Source organism: Physella acuta, unplaced genomic scaffold (genome assembly GCF_028476545.2).
Source record: "Physella acuta isolate Inbredline_101_S28 unplaced genomic scaffold, ASM2847654v3 ptg000770l, whole genome shotgun sequence".
Taxonomy (NCBI): Eukaryota; Metazoa; Mollusca; class Gastropoda; family Physidae; genus Physella; species Physella acuta.
Genome location: NW_026732288.1, coordinates 281,475 through 298,595, shown reverse-complemented (window position 1 = coordinate 298,595; position 17,121 = coordinate 281,475). Strand labels below are relative to the sequence as shown.

Here is a 17,121-nt window from a genome sequence, read left to right as displayed (position 1 = left end):
ATCATCTAAATTGAAATATAATCTAATAAAATATCGAATTTGATATTCAATCTGTGAATTAATGTGAGAAATTAGCCATATAAGTGGTGGTCTAATCCAGGGGTCTCCAAACTTTTCAGCCCGAGGGCCGCATTAACTATCAAATATTAGTTCGGGGGCCAGAGTTTCTTCCAGGCATCTCTTCGGGGTAGCTGAAAGGCCTTTAGTTGGGTGTATAGAAACTATATTTCCCTCTCTTGTAGTTATGGGTTCAGAAAATTTAAATGACTAGTTATGTTTGCATCAGAGGCCAATTTCTATACCCATTCTTCACCAGACATTAATGGACGTGTCTTGCCTACTTTTCAGGAAGTCACCTATTTCCTTTCTTAACTTAAATACTCTGCTCAGAACTTTCTCACAACTTAACCATCGTACTGCTGTGTAATATAGTAAATATTGCGATTCTGTGTTTGTATCTTTCAACATGTCTTTGAACTATCTGGGTTAAGCCCATGTGACCTTATTAAATTCACCATCTTCATTACAGGATTCAGTACACTGCTAATGTCCATATAGTTAGCACACATAGCTTGCTGCAAAACGGCGGGCAATGGTATTGCAACCAAAGCTACATTTTCAAACTGTTTTGAATTTTCTGGGCTAAGTTCCTCAGCCACCTACAAGAAACATTTTTTTCCGTGGACAAAAAGATCTCCGCGGGCCGGATGAGAGGACCTCGCGGGCCGCATCCGGCCCACGGGCCGTAGTTTTGAGACCCCTGGTCTAATCAATGGCTACTACTATGCACAGATTAATGAAAATAAAATCATGTGCTTTTGTATACATGTATTATGTAGAAATTAGGAAATATATGATGCAACACTGTTGGATAAAATATTTTTATTGCCAGCCCAAGACACCAAAAAATAGTCACAAATCACAATAATGTATAAATTTATCAAGTGTATGTGTATAAATAATTTGCTCAATGGTGTGTGTGTGTATATATGTATAAATATATATATATATAAAACATATATACATACACATATATTAATAATGACACACTAGGTGTACACATTGCAGGCAAAGTATAGAATCCAGATATTCTATTAGATGACTAGCAAGTAAAAATCTCAAACTAGTACAGTTTGAGTGAATAATGAAAATGAGATATTTTAATATGAAACAATAAATATATATTTAATAGCACTAAAGTTTTATGAAAATGAAGAAAAGTTTCTGTACTATGAAGTTTTTATGCACAAAATCAAAGCATTTGAAACCTTACTCTGCCCCAGTGTCCAACCAGATCTCAGTAGGGCAGGCTGTGTAAGTTGAGGGATCAAAGACTTCTATTAAATGCAAATTCTTAAGAATATTTGAACTTCTACTTAGCTGGCAATGTATTCTACTATATATACATACATACACATATGTATATAAACATACTGTAAAATAAACATGATTTTTTTTAAGTTTGTCAAAAACTTAACAAGAGATAAGTGTCAGGGTTGGAATAAGATAACCTCACTACAACATTACTATGACAAAACAACATCATGTTTTTATGGAAATAAACATCACTAATTTCAATACCGGTACAGTGATCATAAAGATGGCTTTAAAAGAAATAAAAACAGCCCATTTAAAAAGGAAATGTGAATTTTAAATAAAATAAAACAATGGAATGTATATCACAATGTAGAAATGGTTATGCTTTGCTTTTGATTTTCTTAGGAGCCAAGTACTGTGTGTTATCTTCAGGGTCAAGCTCATGATCACTTTCTTCTGTACTAAGAGGATCAAAGCCTTTGTGTGAGTTGCCAATGATGCCTTGAAGATTAAACATTCTTTTTTTGTTATGTCCATAACACTTTAATTTACCTGAGGAAAAAAAAATATTTTTAAAATTAGAAAACATAAATTCCAAATAAATAATAAATATTACATTATACCGATAGCTTGATCTAAATAAGAATATGTGGTGAAAATATACTGATTGGATAATATCACAAATAAAAAGTATATAATAGTAATAAAACAAATGAATTTTTTTTCACACTTTTCTAAGGGATATGGGCAAAAGAAAAACTTATGATTAAGCAAGATCAGAATGAATGGTGTTTGTACTAAGTCAATTATTCTATTTTTTTTTTGCTATTGGTACTGCTTGAAAAATTTAAGAATAATTAAAATTTGTTGAATGTCATGAAATACAAACAATATTTTTAAACTATAAAAAATTGTTTAAAAAATTAGTAATGAAAATCTTGACAAAATTAAAATTAAACCCTCTTTACCATAATGGGTATAAGTAGTATAACATGACAAAAGTGAAACCTATTAAGTGAACTATTTCCAAAGAATCTCCAACTAACAATGGATATTGTTAACACTGTCCAGAAATTTTATATCAAGTTAACTGTTCAACAAACTAAATCAAAATGTACTAACCTGACTGATGTGCTCTGACTAAAAGTGCTAGCACCAACAGTAACACAACAGGTATAACCAGTAAAATCCCAATGATCACTGATGGTGAGAAATCATTGGATTCACTAGGAGGACTGATTGTGGCATTCAGAGTTTGCTGAGACAAGGAGGTGTCTTCATGATTGTCCAGTGTCTTAACAGCATCTGGAAGTAGATGCATTCAGGGTAACTAGTCACGTAATTATAAACTGGTAGTGTCATATAACCAAAAGGTCATTAATGTCAAATACTTGTGACAAATAAAAATCTGCAATTGTAAAAAACTATACAAGAATTACCTTGAGGAGTTTTTTGTTCCGTAGTTCTAGTAAGCTTCCACACTTGTTGAGGGTCCAGCTCTCCAACAAAAACTGAGTGTGAACTTACATCCACACAGACATCATGAGGGTTCTTAAGGTGCTGCAAGAAATGTTTTATTTTCAGTTGCTGTTTTGACTTGGTACAAGTTAAAGGCAATCCTTTTTTTTATCTCTGCTTTTGTTAATTTTTTTCATTATTCTATGAAATATCAATAATGTATTTTTTGTTGAAATTTCCTGTGTTCTTTTTAACCCACAAATTTATTATATAATTATATAATACTGGGAATCTTCTCATCTACAGAGCAGCCATATATAAATAATGTCTGATGGCTCCAGCTAAACAAGCCAACTGTTATTCCATGCTTTAATGATTATATTTTACATAGTAAAACATGTTTTGTTACCTGTGGTACATTCCATATTTCTAATAAATCCCCAGTCTCAATATCTAAAGTGAAACCTTGTACAATAAAATCTGTTGGGCCATCATACCCAGGGCCATTTACAGCATACAGCAACCCACCTGAAGATAAAGATTGCAGTTTATCATTGGATTTCACATCCTGTTTAACAGAAAGTTTTAGAGAAGCACTAAGTTAGTGTCTTACCATGTTCTGGTGAACTTTCAATGGCAAACAAGCGAGGGCCAAACTGTGGATGCTGAATGATATGCTTGTTATTGCCCTCCAAGTCAAAACACTGAATCCTTCCATTTTCTCTGTCAGCTACACAAACTAGTTGCTTTTCTTCCAATACTGTTATACTATGAGGGATATCAAATGTTCCTGCAGGAGGTGCCTTACCTGGTTAAAAAATTTTGTTCATTTGAAATGTCAAGATTTTCAACAGGGATCAAGAATTTTAAATAATAAAACAAAGTGAGACAACCTAAGTTATTGTTGGTATATAAACAAAAATAAAAAGCTAATTAAAGAACTTACTGAACTGGGAATTACTTTGACCCCAAGATTTTAAAAGTGTTCCATCTTTTGAAAATTTCAATACTCTACTGTTGCAGTATCTGTTGAATAACATTTTAGTTCATCAATTTTTTATATAACAGTACAGTCAATTTTATTTATTCATATCAATACCTACTGATCACTTAATTAAAAGATACATTTTTGGAAAATAGTTTTTCATAATTCAACTCTTAAGGCGAAAGGCTTTAAATTTTTGTTTTCATTGTTTCTATATTCATTATAAAATGCATTTTACTTTTGATAATTAAATTATAAAATATGTCAATTGTTTTAATTTAATAACAATTGTATATATTTTTTAATCCACTGATTTTTTTTAAATGTCAAAAAACTAAATTATAAAAATTAATTGAATACACTGCCTAAATACATGTAGACCTGTCATCCTTTCAAATCACAGTAACAAAAACTCATTTTCTTACAGCAAGTATCAGCAATTAAACACACAACCATTTGAATATAAGGCCCATTCAACAAGATGAGCCTACACATCTAAACTAGCAATGAAAATTTTACCCATCAGAGATAAAGAAATCTCCATTGGAAAGGACAGCTACATCTGTTGGTTTACAGAACAAGGTTGTATCTTCACCATGCTGAAAACGCTGACCAAGAGTCAAGGTAGGCTTGCTTTCACCAGCAGCAATTTTAAATACCTTTAATAAGAAAAGGTTTACAGAATACTTGGTAGGTGAGAGATGCATATACATCTGTACACATTAGAGATAATATGTTTAAGTTATATAGGACTAGAGCACACTGGACTGTACAGGAATTGAAGCAATGTTTATTGTAGGGACATGGAGGTGTCATGTGTTTACATCATCCAAACTTGTGTACATGTGGTGAATAGTATGGGTCCAAAAATCAAATGACAATGTGTATTAGTTTATATACTAGGTAATGTTATGTATTTGTTCTCACATCAGGTGATGTTACTTATTTTCTAATTATTAAATGATGTTATGTATTTGTTCATGTATCAGGTTATGTTATGTAATTGTAGCCTCTTCCCCACCCCCACTATATATAGAGGTACATTTAGTGGACAGCAGTTGCTTGCATGGTCTGTCCTTAAAACTTGTCTTAGTGTGGTTAAAGGAAAGTTGTTACATGTATTCAAGTTTATGGTTCTTTTTTTTTTTTTTTAAGTATTAGAGCTATTTAAACTTATAATGAATAAGTTAAAGATCATGACAAATAAAAGCAATAGAGGTATAATGAAATACATTACAAGCAGGGTTCCCACAATTTTCTGATCAAATAAAACCTTTTCCCAAAGATTTCCTGCTATTTTTCATCATGTAAACAAAACTACTGAACACTAACTTGCAAAATAATATGAAATAAATCCACAAAATAAGGCAGAAACAATTTATTTTAATGAGAATCCTGAAATTCGATCCCCAAAATTTTACCAATATTGAAACCTAAATTGAAATTTTAAAAATATTTCCAGCTTTTATGATGATTTCCCAACTATTTTACTTTCCTGGCCAGTAAATTTTAAAATTCCCGTCTTTTTCTCCAGCTCTGTGGGAACCCTGTACAAGAGTTGCACAGGGCAGATTAAAACAGTCTACATACCTGATGCAATGCCACATCTGTTACCCAGATATTACCTTCTTGATCCACCTCAATACCATGTGGCATGAAATATCTGCAAAAAGTTATAAGCAATTATTTCACAACTGCATCATTTAATTTTAATGACTATAATTTAATAGCTACAATGCCCAAAGGGTGCCTTTACACAGGATGATAATAGTTATTAATCCAGTTCATCACATAGAGAGTGTCAAACAGGTGTAAATTGATACCCAGTATGCACAAATCTATCTCTGGATAACGTATTAGCCATACTGCAGCTACAATGTTCATTTATCTTGCCTAAACAGCAGGCTGTTCTTATGCAAAAGAGATATAGTTACTTACTGTCCTGCACCAAACTGCCGAACTAATCGACCTTGCGAGTCTAAAATGACAATGACATCTTCAGCAATAGGTGTGTCAGTGCGCAGAAAGTTGTTGTCTAAACCAAAGGAACTAAAGATCAAACAAATTTAGAAATATTACTCTAGCACAAAAAACTGAAACATCAGGATCTTGTAATACATTATTTTTAAAAAAAAAAAGTCTTTTTACTTACAAGGGAAATGTAGTTTTTCTAATAAGTTTAAGTCACATTTTTTGAAATTAAAAAAAAAGAATACTAGCCTATCCTAAATTTAACCCAAGATAAAGCTCAAACATAGTCATGACTTACTCTGCTGTCCACTGCCTAGAACCACGATGAAAGATGTACACATTGCCATGTTTATCTGTAGCTAGGCCTCCAATCTGCCCGACCTTGAGTGTTTTGTCAGGCCAAGGACTGTTCACCACCAGGGGGTGATCAAAATGTATTCCTGAAATAACAACCATTTTAATGATTTTTGTTCACTTGAGACAATATTTGCAATTATAATGAAGACCATTACTTTTAACATATTTAAGAATTATATTAATAAATAAATGAATTGAAGAACATATTGCTTCAGCTAAAAAGAATTAAATCCAATTTCTACAAAGCAGAAAATATTTGTATTAATAAACAGAATACAATTCTAAACCAAGATAGATAATTTTCACAAAAACAAAATAGTTAAAATTAGGATAAAATCTAATTTTTCGCAACAGAAAATCGCAAATTTTGCAAATGAAACATCAATATGTAATAGCTAATTACATATTGTAAGATTCTACATGCAATTATCACACATATGCAATTAAAATCATAATGCAACAATACAGAAGCTGTTAAATACGGTTACACCACATTATATCTATTTATACAAAAGTGAATAATAAAATTGTATGATAGCAATACATCTACACATCAGCAAACACTGGTTTAACATAAATGCAAAAAAAAAAAAAAAAAACAATTTTATTTAAAAGTTCTGGTTTTAGATAGCAGCAAATATTACACATATACACCAATGCAATAGCAAATGATGGGCCTACATAACAAAAAATCTTAACACAGAGTAATATAGCAATATTGCAAAAAAATGTCTACACATCAGCAGATGTCTAATCATCACCACAACAAGTATTTTCATAACAGTAAGAATCAAATCTACAACACAACCAGTATCAATTTTTGTTCCACAACATTAAACATCAAGCTACATCAGAGAAAGTATCTTAGCTTCACAACAGCAAGAATCAAATCTACACAACAGCAATAATCAAATGTTCCACAACAGTAAACATTAAGCTACATCAGAGAAAGTATCTTAGCTTCACAACAGCAAGAATCAAATCTACACAACAGCAATAATCAAATGTTCCACAACAGTAAACATTAAGCTACATCAGAGAAAGTATCTTAACTTCACAACAGCAAGAATCAAATCTACACAACGGCAAGTGTCAAATGTTCCACAACAGCAAATGTCAAGCTACATCAAAGAAAGTATCTTAGCTTCACAACAGCAAGGATCAAATCTACACAACGGCAAGTATCAAATGTTCCACAACAGCAAATATCAAGCTACATCAAGCCAAATATCATAGCTTCACAACAGCAAGAACAGCCAACTCACGACTGTGGGGTTTGACAGCTGGCTGTATGGACTGTTTGCTCTCAGCCATCAGCTGATGCGGAGCTTGTGCTGGCTGCTGCAGCTTTTTGTTGATAGCTTCAAAATCTTTGTTTCTATTGCGGCTTAGTCCCTCTTCTAGCTTACCCTGGCCATACATGCCTTTCTCTCTAAGGTCATTGGCTGAATAGTCTTCATAGTACTCACGAGTTTGACGTTTCTTTACAAATTTAACTCTATCCATTACTACATAAGAAATTTTCTTGTGTTTACTTCCCTGGCCATGTTTTTTACCAGCTTTATGATGTTTAGATAATGGCTTTATATGTACAAAAGGTTGTAGGTCTGTGAATAAATGTGGTCAAAAATGGTATTGTACATGTCATCAGCTCAACAGTGCATTTGTTTACAGAGCTCTAGTTGAACAATTTATTTGAATGTATCTATGCAGTGTATACCTTAGTGACACTTTAGGTCAGCATCATGACAAACAATAGAATAAGTTTTAAAGAATCTGCAAGATATATTTTGCTTAGAATGTGCACTTTTAATGCTGTGTACTGTACCTGTGTTCTGTGAACCAGGTGGCCCACCATGGTGATGTGTTCCCTTTGCCTCTTCCTCCAACGCAGGATTAGGTGGTAGTGGAACACTAACATCAGGAGGGAAATTTTTTCCAGTGATTTGAGGTATATCATTACCTCCACAAGAACCAGAAGGGTCTTGTACAGAGCTGTCTGTATAAAACATTATGTAGAAGTTGCACATCTCATCATTGCCTGTTGACCTGTCAAACAAAATAGGACAAGTGTCTACAGTCAGGGCCTGTATAAAGTTAAATATTTTAAGGAAAGATAAGTATTATTAATGGCTAGCTATGAAGGGAACTACTTATGTAAAGTAAAGTTTCCCTTTCAAACCTGCCGATCTATGCTGAGGTCACAGAAACAAGTGAACTCTACTTCACTTGCCCCATAGACTACTTATGTACTTAAAGTAAATACATGATTTATTTAATGCATATAGTCTATTATGCCAATCAGAAATAAAGTCTTTACCCAACATCGACTGTCCTGTCCATAGAAGTTGAATCATAAGTACATCTTGCTGCCTAGAGAAGATATGGAACAAGCTACAAAACCTGTGAGATCTCAATAACTTGAAATGTTATAAATGTATATCAATTTTTGTGATTCTGGTATAACTTATGGTGTATCTGCTACTGCTCCATTAGAAAAACTAATACAAAAAAACAACTTACCAAAGAATCTCCTGGTTTAATCTCTATTTTTTCTTGAACAGGATAAAATGTCTATATGCCAAAAAACAACAATAAAACAATTGTTAACACATGTCCCAAAGACTGTGAAGAACACTTATAAATATTTTCTATGGAAGTGATAAATATTTCAGCTTTAAATTTCCCGTATCCAATGCATAGAGGAAGTACTGTAATCGTGCAAAAAATCAAAATCGAGATTTGACATTTTCCAACTCTCTGAGTCTGTATGTCTGTGAGTGTGCGTGTGTTTGTGAACACGATAACTTGAGGACCAATACAGCTAGGTTGATGAAATTTCATATATAAGTACTATCAAATTTGTATTTCTGTATCAACTTTTCAATGATTTCCGGTAACCGGAAGTGGCACTTATTCTACTTTTGGTTTTTCAAAAGCCTATAACTTGAATACTGCTCAGATAGATAAACGAAATTTCACATATAAGTAAAAGATCTAATTCCCTGCCTTCTGTCAAATTTTGAGTAATTTCCATTGACTGGAAGTAGTACTTTACTCAATTTCCGACTTTTCAAACCATGCGAATGAATTTATTTTTAACTTGATTCCTCTGTCTTTCTTTATAAATTATACACATATTATTTGCTGTTCATTTGGTGTGCTATTCTTTTTTCTACGAAATTCTATTATATTTAAAAAATTAGAGAATTGCTATCCCCATTAGTATTATCTAAGAATTTGAGAAAGTTTGGGAGAGATCACTCCCGTTTTATTTCTAAAAGGCATATTATGACAATCTATCTTCACTTTATTTTCCACTATTTTCAAATTGAAAATCCCACCAACTCACACCCATTATATCATAACAAGAGATAAAATAAATACCTGTGGCCACTGTGGGTTGCCTTTTCCGATTGTGTGATATGTCCCATTATATTGATATCCTGTAATAACACGTCCTAATTTCAAAGAAAAAGGTTTTCCGTCATCTTCCATCATTGTATAATATTTAAACGTATTTATAATTTAAAAAATAAATAAAAACAATGTGCAATTCAAACAGTGAAAATGTTTTATTAAATTATAAGTTTGCAACAATTAATTGGGACTGTGTAGCCTATATAGCATTCACCAACCAATTTCTCTCAATCTGAAATAATCTGGAATGCCTATGGTAGCAATTGTGTACCTCAACATTCCACAGACAAGTTGTACTTAAAAGCTTACCAAGTCCATGAGCATGTGTCCTGTAAGCAAATGGAACAATACTCTTCTCCATTGGAAACTTACAGCTTATGTCCACTGGATAAGCTGTAGAAAGTGATTGCAACACAATAATGTATACAATATGTATTCTGTATACTCGAGTTAACTTAGTTTGAACTTAGTTTAAACTGACATTAAAATTTTAAATTACAATATTTTATTTTGATTAAACATTAGTGTTCAAATAATTTCCTAAAACTCTAAGTAGATCTTCATATTTCAAAGACGGTGCAAAAGTAATAAATAATTAATTAGCAATTGTTTACCTGGATTCCCCTTGGGGATGGAGAAGAATGAATCAGCCAATAAAAATATACCAGCAACAAAATCTTGCCTTTAGAAAAATACATGTTTGATATTTAATTTTATTATTTGCATTTAAACATCCACATATGACAAAAACCTAGAATATTTTACGATAATTGGGGATTATCTATAATTTCTATCATGCATTTAAAAAGTTAAAAATTACTGAACTAGTTTTCTTTAGTTCTACATTGTGTACAACTATGAAAAGCCATGGCTTTTATACAACTAGTATTACTAGGCTGACTAAAGCATTTTGATGCCAGATATTAATCTTTAACCTCAAAAAGTGGCGGAATAAAAATATAATAAACTTACTTATGATGAGTTGTATAGATTTTTAATCCTGAATGATCTTCTTTCTCATTTGCTAGAAAAGAGAAAAAAAGACTTTGGCATACTAAATCTTTTCAGAAAACTAAATAACTAGCTTATATTTAAAATTAGAATAGATTTACAAACTATTAAGAAACACCTACAAGTGAAAGACTTGGCATAGTGGACTTGAAGTACTAATGTCTTTACAGTGCTCTTTTTCCCGATTCTAAGCCCAACACCTGAAATCATACATTAGAACACACTTATGAGTACTGGAGTTATTTTACTGACAAGCTGCAAAAATGAAGTCACTGGAGTTTTTAAAAAGTGCAGGACAGCAGAGTTTACCTGTTGGTAGGACTGTTGGTGGAGCATTTTTAGCCCAAGCAAATAAAATTGAGGACTGGCCATCTTTACACATGGATGGACATGGCCTAGAAAGAACAGTTGACAAGTCTTAAATTTAATTTATTTTCTACTAGATATATTTTATAAAAAGAAGAAAAAAAGCAAGGAATGTATATTTAACAAAAGAATATACTTATTGAAATCAACAATATAGATCATCTAAAATTAGAAACCTTACCAGATATATACAGTATAAACAGTGACAAGATGTATTTGACAAACATAATAACTAAAAAAAGTGCATTACTGTCCAAATAAATACAATGTATTTGTGACCCCAGTGTACTGACATTTATATTCTATTTTACAATCTGATATTTCACTTTATTGAAAAACATGAAAGTAGGCCTATATCCAAAGATTACTGACCAGATATCTTCTGAACTGTAAGGGTCACCATTACAGCCATACAGCAGCATGTGATGAACTGTAGCTGCATCAGCCAATGCCTCAAATTTGTCTGCAATTGTAAAAATATGTGTTAGCCATTTCAATCACTATAATTTCATTGCACTGCATGTCAGTAATGAAATGCATACAAAAAAGGAAAGGTGAAGTAGTGTTTATATCTTTCTGTGACCATGCAATAAAGTTGTTGGATTATATAGAGGTTTAGCACAATTAGCCAGGTTGTCTTGAGTGACAGACCAGAGCCTGAATGTGGGCAAATACTTTTAAAAAGCTGAGCATTAAATATTGGCCCTGTTGCACACATTTATAAACCACCAGTTGACTTTGAAAATATTTACATTCTACAAAAAATTATATTGATGTTGCACTAACAGGGTGTGCCTAGATGTAAACAACATTCCTAACAGAAACCACAAGCTCATCATGCACAATGAGACAAACTACCTTTATCAGACAAACTGCCTTTCAATAAAACAAGCTTTTGCTGAGTGCATAATGTCTGTCTGTTTGTGGATGTGTTTTTGGTCAAATTAAGAAACTCAATTTTGCAGCCAATTTGGTGCAGCACATTTATTCAAAATTTCCAGATAAATTTCTTTTTGAGACAATGCAAAAAAAGCTACTTTTCAGTGTAGATAGGTATTTAAATTATTTACAATTAACTACTGTATTAAAATGACAAAAGGGGAGATAATAGGATTAAATTGTAGCAACCAATCAATCAGGTAGATGGTAAGTTGTGTTCATGGATGTTTTAAACTTGTCAACCACCACTGACCTGAATAAGGGGCTGACTTTTGTTATTTAAAGTTGAAATCATGGGGCAATAACAGGTCTTATAGCAAATATTTTAGACATGTTGGGTCTCAAATTAATTCAAAGCAAATCAAATGGGAAAAAAGGTACCAATTGTTTTTTAAAAGTTAATCACTATTTTAATTTTAAAAATTACTAATTACTAAAAAGTAAAATAAAGAAAAACAAAAATACAAAACAATACAAATACACTAATTTTAAAAAAATCTAATTGCTTGTCAAAATGTGTTAGAGATTTCATGGGCAACTAACACTTTTATTCAAGAAAAAGTTTTTATTATCTATTTTTTGTGCTTTAAAGCTTGTTTTTATAAAAAAAAAACATTGTGATTTAACAACCTAAAAAGTCCTAGGGTATCATGATGTGTCAAAAGTTAAAGCAAAATACAGAATCTTTGAACATAATCAACATTTTAAAAAAAATATTTTAAACTTTGGTGAACACAAGTATCTTATTTTGAATATGGTGAGTCTTTATTTTATCCTATTTGAATTGATTTAGCTGAATCTTCAAACAAAATACATGTTTAAAAAATTAAAAAAAAAAAACAAACATTAAACAAACCTTAGAACACTTCGTAGCTTGTTCTAAAAAAGTACATGTCATTTTTAATTTATTGAATTTTGTATAAAATGAAAATCAAAGAAATGTCACCATTCTATTAGCTTAATGTGTAAAAAAAAAACTTTATTATTTGCTTATGAAGTTCAAAGTAACATTTGCACAAAACATTAAAAATAACTGACTTACATATAAAGTATTCCTCCTGATCTATATGGTATGCAGTGCAAAGATAGGCATCAGGCTAAAAACAAGAACACAATACAATACAGCAAATGTTAAAACAAAAGAGAGGGTAGAATTAGCAAAATTGTGTGGCTATGACAATAGAAGTCTTTAGCTTTTAACTTATGTAGTATTAAGCATCAATTGCTAAATATATTTCTAAAATTTAATGTTTTTTGTGTACGAATATTTTCAAATAATTTCATTATTACTTTTGGATTGCTTTTACAGGTATGTAATTATTAGTAAATTACCAAGGTATAGGCTTAGCTAGTAGTCAGTAGCATGGAGCTATATTTAAAATAAGTATGTCCCTGTTCTTTATATACAAGATAGGTGCACGGTTAACCTGTTTTAATGTGCAGAACCTGTTTTAATGTGCGGTTTATATTTTTAAGTGTCATAACAAGCTATGTAGCCATCTGTGATGGGAAGTTTTTGTGAATCTTTATATAGACGTTATAAGTATATTATTATGACTTCTGTCTTCCTTGTAAAGAGATCAGAACTGTTCTTGATTCCGTACGTAATAAACAATGAACTCACTCAAGAATAACAACAAAATATAAAACTTTAATCTAATTAAATACAACTCCACTACAAATGCATAATTCCTTTTATGCTGTACCCCCAACTCTTTTGTCTTGTCTCCTATGTAATCTCTATTTTTGTCATGTAATAGTAATACTCACACTCCACAGATACTATCAAGTAAATAAAAAAAAACCACACTCTCCGACCATATACTACTGTCAATATAAACTAAATTTAAATCGTCCTTGGTCCTTATTACATTCTGTTTTAGTCTCGTCATATAGTTATCTAGGCTATCACAGCATCCACCCTAAAAAAGCTAATTTTATGACACAAAACTGAATTAAACAATTTAAGGGTTTTCTGTGTTTTTTTAAACATTTTAAGTACGATTTATATTAATGGAAAAATAAGTTTAAAACAATTCGTTCTGCCTTGATAAATTGTGGTAACCAAAGTTTAGTAGGTCTTTGGTCTTTTTACTTGATTATTTTACACTACATTTAACTTTTTAACATTTATTAACCTTATTTTGTCTTTGTAAAAAATGTCTCTAAAATTGTCAAACCTAAGATAAAGTACTCTTTTTATTACCTAGAAGTAATAAACTCAGAATAACTGTTGAATAAGTCAGCAGTAAAATATTTATTTTTTAAGGTGGACCACTTTTTGCATATGGATAAAACAATTTCCATAAATCATCAGTAAAAACGTTTGGTGCATTTTTTAGCATAATATTTCAGAAAAATTTACTCTCAAAAGAAAACAGACAACTGATATAGATTTATGTTACACCTCTTATAAAGAATGTGAAACTACCTCTGTTGGTTTAGCTCCTTTCATTAAAATTTCTTCGGTCTGGGTATCGTCAATTACTGAAAAGAAAACAATTTTTTAAAAATTAAGCAGATAGTTACTCCTCATTAATAAACATGTATTCAATAGCAAACTGTGTACTTGGGTTAGTAACTTTCAGATAACATGGTAAGTAAGAAATATTTAGCTAAAAGGTGGCAATGTGTAGTTGAAAGTCAGTGCTGTAGGCTGTACCTGTGTTGTGTGTGCCAGATGGCCCCCCATGGTGATGTGGTCCTTTTGCCTCTTCCTCCAAGTCAGGGTTGGGTGGTAGTGGAACACTAACATCAGGAGGGAAATTGTTCCCAGTGATTTCAGGTATATCATTACCTCCACAAGAACCAGAAGGGTCTTGTACAGAGCTGTCTGTGTAAAACATTATGTAGAAGTTGCACATCTCATCATTGCCAGTTGACCTGTCAAACAAAATAGGACAAGTGTCTACAGTCAGGGCCTGTATGGCTAGCAATGGAGGAAACTACTTATGTACTTAAAAATTGATTTATTTAATGCATATATTATGCCAATCAGAAATAAAGTCCTTACCCAACATTGACTGGCTTGTCCATAGAAGTTGAATCATAAGTACATCTTGCTGCCTAGAGAAGATATGGAACAAGCTACAAATCCTGTGAGATCTCAATAACTTGAAATGTTATAAATGTACATCAGTTTTTGAGATTCTGGTATAACTTATGGTGTTTCTGTTTCAGCTCCAATAGAAAAATTAGAACTAATACAAAATAAAAACTTACCAATGAATCTCCTGGTTTAATCTCTATTTTTTCTTGAACAGGATAAAATGTCTAGAACAAAATAATAAACATTTTTAATGTATGTATCAATGAGGTCGAAGCTTAGAACCCAAGAGTATTAGGGAAAATACATTCTAGCAGCAGAACCCATGCTTGCCAATCCAAAAGTCACCAGCCACCATGTTACAAGTGAATGGTTCTTGTGTTGTTGATATTCTAGCCTTAGCTTTTAAAAAAGCACAATAGAAAAATGCGGAAATAGAAACTCATTGCATTGACTGTTTCCAGTGGACTTGCTTATAGGAATTTTACACCATTAGATCATATACATGCACTACACTCTGTCATTCTACTCATACCTGTGGCCACTGTGGGTTGCCTTTTCCAATTGTGTGATGTGTCCCATTATATTGATATCCTGTTATAACACGTCCTAATATCAAAGAATAAAAAAGAAACCGAGTGTTATTAATTTAAAACGTATAATTTTAAACCTATATGGTCTATACTGGTGTCTGCAGAATCATGCCCATTGTGCAGTAATAGTTCACCACAAACTTACATTACGTGATGTAATCTATGACATTAATAATAATATCTAAAAGTGTTGAAAAGTTGCAGATATGAACTTACCTAATCCATGGGCATGTGTCCTGTAAGCAAATGGTACAATACTCTTCTGCATTGGAAATTTACAACTTATATCCACTGGATAAGCTGAAAAGAATGACATACATTGAAACAGGTTTGCTGAAAAGATAGTAGAAGTACTTGAATTTTGTTAAAAATATTATCTTGGTAAATTAGTTTAATAGTATTAAATTTGTTTCCCAAAATTTATAAATGGATTTATAAATTTAGAGACTTACAATATTAAACCATGTGTATTAACTTACTACAGCTTACCTGGGTTCCCATTGGGGATAGAGAAGGATGAATCCGCCAATAAAAATATACCAGCCACAAAATCTTGCCTTAAAATAATTCAATTATGAAATATATTAGCTGACTAAAAAATTTTTGATCATAGTTCAAGAGAATATTGTTGATGTAAAAAAATTATACTATGTTTGTAAATATGGGATGGTGTAGTTAAATGGTGGAGTACACAATAGCCAACACTAAAATCATCAGCTTGGTTCTGGCTTGGTTTGTAGTACACCCCTGAGTCTATAAGCTCTTTTGAGCATCACATTTGAGTCAGTGAAAGTATACAGGAATATAGAAATGACCCCATTGTCATTTAGTATGCAGAGGAGTAAGAGATGAACTACTTAATCTGTCCTTTAGACCATCAGATCTGAAAGGGTACTTACCAAACATATAAAGCACTTGGTTTCAAGAAGCAATTAAACTTTTATACAAAAAAATTTTCATTTTTTCCTAATAGACTGTGAGTTAAAACAAACATAACACACTGCCTGGATGTACATAACAAAGTGCACCATGAAACAATTATAAAACGTCTTTTATCAATCACATTTATTTTAAATGATACTCACTTTTGATGGGTTGTATAAAGCTTAATTCCAGATGTGTCTTCTTTTTCATTAGCTAACAATTATAAAAATTAATTAAAATTTAGACAGCAGACATTTAGACCAGAGCTAATAGAAAAAAAGGAAAAGCTTTAGAAATAGGGTTATCTTGCTAAGTAAACACTGAATATCCAAAACTATGAACTTAAGTCCTTTGACAAGAATATTTAAATAAAAGAAAAGACCAACCAGTGAAAGACTTGGCATAGTGTACTTGGAGTACCAATGTTTTAATGCTGCTCTTTTTTCCTATCCTAAATCCAACACCTGCAATTGAAAATGAGAAAATTCTAAAATTAATGTTGTAAAAGTAAATTACAGAAAAACTATACAAATTATCGTCACTTCGTAGAAGCATTAACTTTATAAAAAACAATTAAAGGAACGACAAAGCTTACTTGGTGGTAGGACTGTTGGTGGAGCATTTTTAGCCCAAGCAAATAAAATTGAGGGTTGAGCATCTTTACACATGGCTGGACAATGCCTGAACAGATGTTGAAAGAGAATGTCTTTAAAAAGTGCTACCATATATATATA

General features: G+C 31.8%; 1 protein-coding gene across 4 annotated transcripts in view; it reads right to left on the bottom strand.

Annotated features, from left to right (window-relative positions):
- Window positions 1-865: 865 nt before the first annotated feature.
- The window catches only part of LOC131950542 (peptidyl-glycine alpha-amidating monooxygenase B), a 30,081-nt gene continuing 13,825 nt past the window's right edge, over window positions 866-17,121 (bottom strand). For 3 of the 4 annotated variants that reach the window (XM_059312749.1, XM_059312748.1, XM_059312750.1), the window contains exons 17-48: window positions 16,983-17,068; window positions 16,774-16,851; window positions 16,549-16,600; window positions 15,953-16,020; window positions 15,680-15,763; window positions 15,406-15,479; window positions 15,047-15,097; window positions 14,838-14,890; window positions 14,487-14,707; window positions 14,256-14,311; window positions 12,867-12,921; window positions 11,258-11,348; window positions 10,829-10,914; window positions 10,642-10,719; window positions 10,481-10,532; window positions 10,123-10,190; window positions 9,818-9,901; window positions 9,476-9,549; window positions 8,612-8,662; window positions 8,409-8,461; window positions 7,917-8,137; window positions 7,354-7,695; window positions 6,030-6,171; window positions 5,699-5,809; window positions 5,351-5,423; window positions 4,280-4,419; window positions 3,722-3,801; window positions 3,389-3,583; window positions 3,185-3,303; window positions 2,757-2,877; window positions 2,440-2,622; window positions 866-1,869 (exon numbers count right to left, since the gene is read on the bottom strand). In XM_059312749.1, coding sequence (XP_059168732.1) covers window positions 1,697-1,869; window positions 2,440-2,622; window positions 2,757-2,877; window positions 3,185-3,303; window positions 3,389-3,583; window positions 3,722-3,801; window positions 4,280-4,419; window positions 5,351-5,423; window positions 5,699-5,809; window positions 6,030-6,171; window positions 7,354-7,695; window positions 7,917-8,137; window positions 8,409-8,461; window positions 8,612-8,662; window positions 9,476-9,549; window positions 9,818-9,901; window positions 10,123-10,190; window positions 10,481-10,532; window positions 10,642-10,719; window positions 10,829-10,914; window positions 11,258-11,348; window positions 12,867-12,921; window positions 14,256-14,311; window positions 14,487-14,707; window positions 14,838-14,890; window positions 15,047-15,097; window positions 15,406-15,479; window positions 15,680-15,763; window positions 15,953-16,020; window positions 16,549-16,600; window positions 16,774-16,851; window positions 16,983-17,068 — 3,415 coding nt within the window. In that variant the 3' untranslated portion in view covers window positions 866-1,696. The remainder of the gene's footprint in view (window positions 1,870-2,439; window positions 2,623-2,756; window positions 2,878-3,184; window positions 3,304-3,388; window positions 3,584-3,721; window positions 3,802-4,279; window positions 4,420-5,350; window positions 5,424-5,698; window positions 5,810-6,029; window positions 6,172-7,353; window positions 7,696-7,916; window positions 8,138-8,408; window positions 8,462-8,611; window positions 8,663-9,475; window positions 9,550-9,817; window positions 9,902-10,122; window positions 10,191-10,480; window positions 10,533-10,641; window positions 10,720-10,828; window positions 10,915-11,257; window positions 11,349-12,866; window positions 12,922-14,255; window positions 14,312-14,486; window positions 14,708-14,837; window positions 14,891-15,046; window positions 15,098-15,405; window positions 15,480-15,679; window positions 15,764-15,952; window positions 16,021-16,548; window positions 16,601-16,773; window positions 16,852-16,982; window positions 17,069-17,121) is intronic. The other variant, XM_059312751.1, reaches the window with a different exon arrangement.